The sequence below is a fragment of the Camponotus floridanus genome, unplaced genomic scaffold, assembly GCF_003227725.1.
Source record: "Camponotus floridanus strain SB8 unplaced genomic scaffold, Cflo_v7.5 scaffold66, whole genome shotgun sequence".
Taxonomy (NCBI): Eukaryota; Metazoa; Arthropoda; class Insecta; order Hymenoptera; family Formicidae; genus Camponotus; species Camponotus floridanus.
Window position 1 is genome coordinate 419,734 of NW_020229834.1, and position 7,562 is coordinate 427,295.

The 7,562-nt window shown below is 37.3% G+C and overlaps 1 protein-coding gene across 1 annotated transcript; it reads right to left on the bottom strand.

Moving 5' to 3' along the window:
• Positions 1-4,065: 4,065 nt before the first annotated feature.
• LOC105252668 (beta-1,3-galactosyltransferase 1) lies at positions 4,066-6,635 on the bottom strand. The gene is made up of 2 exons (XM_011260168.3): positions 5,943-6,635; positions 4,066-5,614 (listed from the first exon to the last, which is right to left on the bottom strand). Exons 1-2 carry the CDS (start codon positions 6,073-6,075, stop codon positions 4,488-4,490), a joined length of 1,260 nt encoding a protein of 419 aa, XP_011258470.1. The 5' UTR covers positions 6,076-6,635; the 3' UTR covers positions 4,066-4,487.
• Positions 6,636-7,562: the final 927 nt, after the last annotated feature.

Here is a 7,562-nt window from a genome sequence, read left to right on the forward strand (position 1 = left end):
GAAGTTATTTAACGCAATTATTCATATACGGGTTTGAATTACACATACGCATTTAGTTCATCCATTCACCTTGCTTTCGTTTTGCAAGGCGAACGTTAATTTCATTGACTCGTACGTCTTAATCCATACCGGATGTCCTACGCGAATTGCGTTGCTGTATATTTCACAATGCGATAAAAGTGTAACGAGCTCGAGAAATGTCCATTTGTTCACATTTTCACGCTCGCACTTACATTACAATTTTTTATATAAATATGCATATAATATATGTATATTTCCTATATATTTTTATAAATAAAAATCTGTCATAAAACGTTAATAATTAGTACAATTAAACGTTTACTTAAATTTAAAAAAAGATCGTGCCAAGCGCGCAAAAATTAAACCAGGAAGAATTCGAACCAGATGATCGACAGCTTAATCAGTCATCTCGAATCGAAACAATCGTCAATTGTTTCGAATAATGAATGTAATAATAATGAATGAATAATGAATCACACATTTGCAGACATTCTACAATATAATACACATAACAGATATATACAAAAATAAAATGCAAATCATTTAGCTAGCTTAGCTTACCGGTATTATAGAGGAAAAAAAGAAGAAAGAGCGAAAGAGGGAGAAAAAGAGAGGAATGGAAATAAATTATTATCCGTTGCACGATCGTGCGTTACGTCGACTGCGACAATTGTTATCTCCGGATACGCAATGATCGTGCGACGTGCCTATCATGAGCGAGAGAGAACGTATATACGTATGATACAATATTGCAGATTCTCTAAAACATGTAAGTACGTGTACTATATCAAAACTAAAGGACTCTAACTCGCATTTTTTTTTTGATTCCGAGAACGTCGATTGTCGATCCGTTTTGCGACGATGACGAAATCCCCGCGAGATTTGCCTATATTAAATCTGCAGCATCGATCCGTTATTTCGAGAATTCGTGTACGTGCTTCCCTACGATACATAAATAAATGAATGCGCATACATATTTCGCGTGAGCAAAATCATCTTTTTATAGCACAACGTATAATGGCTTATGATTCATGCAAACATCTAGTCGTCTTCGTTCGAAAATATTTCTTATTCTTTATTTCTCGTCTTTTCTTGCAAGAGACTAAGTTTCTCGTGTGGAAACGAAATTGTATTGATTTGCCAACGAATACAGCAGACTTGTAAATGATATCTCTCGTATTAGATATCCTACTTCGTCAAGGTCAAACGAGGTTTCGCCGCGCAATCTTCTCCCGCATGAGAAGATTAGGAGAAGAGAAGATTACGTCGCAATCTTCTAATTAATCGAGCTGGAAAAACATCTCCTTAATCCCGGTATAAACGATGACGATTATCGCACGTAAAAGTCCCTTTACTTCGCTCGACGTGTTGGCGAAAAATTGTGCCAAGGACACAATTGGACTACTACGTGCTATGTCGCAATCGAGCGGAGGAGCCTTGACCTGATCTTCGAGGCTCATTAATTCGCGACGATTCGCGCGATGATTTTTCGAGCGAGCGTTCTCACGGCACCCAAGAGAAGCAGAAAACACACCCTTCCTTTGCTTATTTATTCAATGAGATTGAAATCGATTCTGAGATTAGAATTCTAATTAAATTCGCAGTATAATAAAAAGCAGAAGATAATCTCCCTCTTTCTCGTAAAAAAAAACACTCGACGCGTTTTAAATTTTGTTAAGAGTTATCAAATATATTCACAGACGATCCATAATTCGCAATATTCAAGTTAGAATTCTATTTATAATTTTAATTTATACATGTATCTTGATTTATACATATTTTCTATATATTTTACGTATGCAAATGTTTTTTGTATTACACAACACATAAAATTGATAAGTATGTTGTATAATAATAAAATGTAAAATAATTTTAAAATACAATCAAGTGTGCGCTTATGTTTTGACGAGAGTTTATTTTTTTATCATACTACGATTTTAGCTTTGATAAAATATTTCTCAGAATGTTGTTCAATTTTAATTGATTTTTTGGCGAATTTAAAAGATATAAAGAAAGTAAAAAAATAGTAAAATAAAAGCGATTACAATTAATAATACAAAAATAGATTTTTTAAACAAAATGCGCATTAGGAACACAATAAGTAAGCCCCCGACGCAATAAAATATAAAAATAATTGTGGCTAGCATGAGCGGATGAAAAATGATGGATTATAAATGAATATAATAATTCTTCGATAAAAAATTAATATTAATAAATATTAATAAAAATATATTTATGAAATAACTAAGATGCGTATTCTTATATTTAACAGTAATTTCAAAATCAGATAATTATTTATTTAATAATAATAAGAAAATGACTAAAAAATAAAGGCTATTGATCTCATCTGAAAATGATTGAATTATGTTTACTTATATAATCAGGACTTTCGAACACAGTTAACTCTGTTGTTCTGGCTCATTATATTTGTATATTTCATTGCGTTTCGGGAGATCCAAAAATCTCTAGTATATGCTTCGGACGTATGGCACCGAGAACGGAAATATATATTACGATACTTCCGCAGGAAATGAAAAAAAAATGCGATAACGAATGCCTCAAATATACATATACGAAGGTATGTATGGTCGATATCAAGCGCACAATTTCGCCCGCGTTATCATGCGACGCATTATCTAGACGATGACTAGATAATATTCGGCGGAGGAGGGAAGCCGGTACTCCGGGGCCACTCCATTCATCGTGACACATTTATTTTACGCCTCGGGTATCGCGCTCGATTGATGCAATATGCGCACATCACATCGGCACAACCTCGCGAACTCCTCGCGGCTAAACTTTCTTGCAGGAAATGAATCCGCGCGCCGAAACGTTAGGATTACATAAATCACGCCATTTTCGAATGTATATTCCTACCGATGAAATTACTTGTTCCTCGTGTGCGAGGTCGAGTGATTTTAACCGAGATTGTCGGGTGAACGTGAACGTATGATAAAATTAATAATCTAAAATTAGTAATATATAAATTGGTAATTATGTGAAATTATTACAGATCGCAGATTTATTTTTGATAATCGTGGAGTAAATATAAAATTAATAACTATTAATTTTTTTTCGATAACATTACCATATCGTTCCGTCCACTCAAATATCTCAATTATTTGGATTTGAAAATAATGGAAAAAAAATTTGCCCGTCATTATAGATACAATTTCCTCGACGAATATAAATTCTTCTTCCTTGAATTATATAAAACAGGCCTTTCAAATCTAAGCAATATATTTTTCTCAATTTTACGATAATTAATATTTAATGTATATTAATAATTATAAAAGATGCGGCCTTGATTTTTGTGAAAGTAAAATTCTTTAAAATAAAATCAAATTGCTAGAAACTATATATATTCGTCAAAAATACTACATATATATATATATATATATATATATATATATATATAAATGTTAAATGACACTGCAATGAGAAATATTGATTTTTCGTCCAGGAAAATGCTTTCAGATTCTTCTCACTGAGAGAAAGCGCGGGATATGTGAATACATACTACTACATATCGTTACTGTGACCTGATTATAGCTAATTAGACATTGAAACCGATTTGATTAGATGCGTATGAGTACACGTGTAGTCGCAACGAGATTGCCAATTATACAAAAAAATCTCTTGGGAATCTTTATACGAAGAGCATTCTCCCTACATTATACAATAAAAATATTGACCCATGTTCTGTTCGTATATTTAGCAATCGATTCGATTTTATACATGTAAAATGGAATATAGTTCATAAAATAGAACGAAAATTAGATGCACGTGTTTGCCGCTAAATATGCAAACATAAAAACATGAGCGATTGTATCTATGGGAGTTTAGCACCGGGATATAAAAAAGAATCAGGAGTCGAGAAAATTATAAAATATTGAAATTATAATATTCTTATAATTGTTTCAAAAGAGATACAAGAGAAACATTTCTTTTTTTGAAGAAATAAAATTACTATATTACGAAATATAATTAACTCTATGATAAAATAATGTTTTTTTCGAAAAGAAATTCTGTCATAGAATTAATTATAAAATTATATTTTGCCTTCAAAAGAGATGTAAACTACAAATTCCATCTCACAGCAAACTCATTCGAGATAAAGGTTACTTTCATTCTCGACTCCTGTGAGAAAAGTCTGAGTCGTGAGACGTTTGGTGCATCGTGTAAAAATCTAAGCGGCGAAATCTCCAAGTCTCTCGTGCCGCGACACACAATCTCCGACTACAGTTTATACGCGTGTCACCGAGTTCGTCTTCGAGTTCGAGTCGGATGTATATGTGTGTTCACGCGCGTGTATGACTACGTATATGAGGTGAAACGACGGCTGGTTATAGCCGGTTGGCATTTAACCGGGCACTCAAATCGCATTAAGGCGGTAACGATCGTACCATTTGGTTCGCCAGGGTCAAGCGTAGAACCTTCGTCGCCTTTGGCCTCGCTAATAGTTATCACTTGCATTTGCTCTTACCGTCGAGCAGCTTCTTCCAGAGATCGAACTGCTCACTGTACTTGACCATGTGTATGCTGATGCCACGCTGGATGTTGCAGGGGGTATACTGTATCCGCTTGTTCAGGAATTCGTTGGCATGGGAGCGCCTGATGCCGAGCTTGTGCGCGACAATTCCCGTGGTGAACACGTCCTCCAGTTTCAGGTACGTCTGGTCTAAAGCGGCATCGTATAAACGACGCACCGTGTCGCTCGACAGCAGATACGCCGGCCCGGTAGTGAAGTCCGGGAAGACCGACTGCTGGAACTGTGCCTGTGACACGTAATACTTGCTCTTGCGATTCCGGATTGGCTTCCATTTTCTGGCAAGTCGGCCAAATATTACGTTACGATCCTTTGCATGTTTGTTAACGAATGCCAGCAATCGCGGCACGTTGATGAACATGTCGTCGTCGGTCTTTAACAGGTACTTCACCTTGGAACAATAAGTGTTCACCCACTCTAATGTCGAGATAGTCTTGAGCGTAAGATTCGAATATGAATCGAGAAAGCGACCGCGTATCACATCATTGTACATGTTCTGCTCCTTTCGCAAGATCGCCTCGACTTTAGGATCCAGAGTAGTGCCGAGCATGAAGAGCACGCTCACATCTCTACGCTGGCCAAAGTGTCCCCAGGTCTGTCGAATTGCCGTTCGAGCCTCGAGATGCGTCGGCGCGGACATCACGATCACCACCAGTTCTATTTCCTTACCGAGGTTTGGACAGCGCTCAGGTATCGGTACCGTATGGCCGACCTCGTATATGGCGCGCGCCGAGTCATTGCGAATCGCGATCGGCGCTGATCTGGTCGCGTTGACCACCTGAATTTTCGCCACCTGAAGCTTCTCGTTCGCGCTTTGCTTCGAGTTGATTGATGTGCTCGCGGAAGACGACGCGGAGGACTGCGCGCTGGAGGATGTTGACAGCGTCGTGATAAGAATCGCGGAGTTGTTGCTCGCGTTGTGTGCTATATATGGACTCAAAGACACATTGTCCGAGTTGGAGTTCCTGGATGCTGCTGCTGTCAGCCGCGTGTCCACACTGAGATTTGTATGTACATGGAGGCCTTCTTGGTACACAGGCAAACCTGAAATTTTGAGCAATCATCAATTGGAGAAGAATTTCAATTAAATTTTAAATATATTTTAAATATATTTAAAAACATTGATTAATTTTAACATCTTAAAATCTTAAATAAATGTTGCAATTTCTTTTGCATTTTCTTTGACAAAAATAAAAAGCAAGAATTTCTAAACAATTCAAATTTATAGATACATAAATAATATAATAATTGTTTATATAGAATTGTATATGCTATCTAGACTTAATTTCCCTTAATCATTAAATTAATTATTCGCTTGAAGTCAAAGCAATAGAGGTCATCGCAATGCAATTCTCTCATTACAAATACTCACTGATGTTCCGTAGCAAGCTGTACTGGCGAACATCATTAACGGTAGTACGATAATACGCGTAGAAGGTCAGGCCGATCAACGCGAGGATCAGGGTCTGCAGAAAACGACTCCTGAGATGCAGGTAGTGGAACATGACGGATTCTTGTTCTGGTCGCTCTTCTCTCTCAACGCGATCGTCCCCGCAGATTCATATCATCACGGTGTCTGCCGTGCGGCGGACGACCTGACGGCCGTAATCGCTCCGTCGTGGGCTCCACCGCGATGGATCGCAGCGCTACAACGTGCCGTCGTCCAACAGGTTATGCCCATACTGCGCGTGGGGCCCCACTCACCGTCGTTCGTGTTGTTCGCCCGTTCCCTCACTCCAAGGGATCGCGGACGAGAGCCTGGCCCCGCGCGCGCGTCGCTTTCCTGCTTCCGACGACCGAGAAGACGTGCTCCGGTGTCACATCATATGTCGTCGAAGCGGCCGCCACGTTCGCACGTCGCCGTCATCGGTCTTGGGATACGCTCGATGAGAGAATTCGCTTCTACCGACTGTTATACTCGGTGAGTACCCATGAGTTACCATGGGAGATCGATAATGTGGATATCTATCGTGTGTGCGTGGTAAGACTTTCGACGAGTGCCCCTTCTCATTTCTTATCCTTAGAGTAAGCTTTTTAGTTTCCTCCACCGACACCAGATGATGCTATCCTTCCGAAAATGCGGTGCGACTGCAAATGCAATTTGACAGCTCATCAGCTGATTCAAACTGAACACGTGTATGAGCGAGAATTTAATCGCATTGTGTTTAATCAAACGCAGATATTGATTTGAAATCAAATTTCTCGTATAATCTAAACCTTGCGAAGAAATTTAATTTTAAAAATGCATGTGTTTGATTATTTTTACAAAATATATATAATTAATATTAAGAATTTAATGTACGTTGAAAAAAAAAACAGGTTTCTTTGTCTTAAAATTTTCCACAAAATTTGACTTCGAAAATTTGTCGAAAAATCTGGCATTACATTATCTGCCAACAGTGTCGTCGAGTCACTTTGTATGCGTATCTTCTTTCGGGTAGTGTCGTTTATCAGCGTATATCCGGTAAACGCGCGGTAGAAGCCTTGCAAAACGTTGTGAATGTTTAACAGCATCAGGCCGTATAATAGATGTATCGCCGTTACGTGCTTCAAACGTATTTCCGCTTATCATCGTTTTAAAAGCATGTTTTTCTCATATACCAGTAGCTGATCCTTGACGGTTTTAAAATTAGAAAATGACTGTCGATAACGGGATTGTCCGCAAAACATTCATTGATTTTTATGTCACGCAAAAAGTAACAAGATTATTTAACAATGAATAAATAATTCCTGCAACTATATATTATGTTAACTTGATTAATGTGAGAGGTAAAGAATTCTATATAAAGAAAGACTGATCGATAATTTAACAATATCTCATATATTATATTAAAGAAGATGAAAATAAACAAAAGAACAACAAAGAATGTATTTCCCTTGAAATGATAGTTAAATGTTATTATGTTTTGTTTGAAAATTATACTGAATTGATAAATAAATTAAAATTAAAATTAATATTAAAAATTTAACAATCGTTAAATCCGAGAGAAGT

Bases quoted from the DNA above. Each gene is read 5' to 3' on its own strand.
- LOC105252668 (XM_011260168.3), bottom strand. From the start codon at position 6,075: ATGTTCCACTACCTGCATCTCAGGAGTCGTTTTCTGCAGACCCTGATC. The intron at 5,615-5,942 runs GTGAGTATTTGT...TCAAAATTTCAG, and splicing joins CAGCTTGCTACGGAACATCA to GTTTGCCTGTGTACCAAGAA.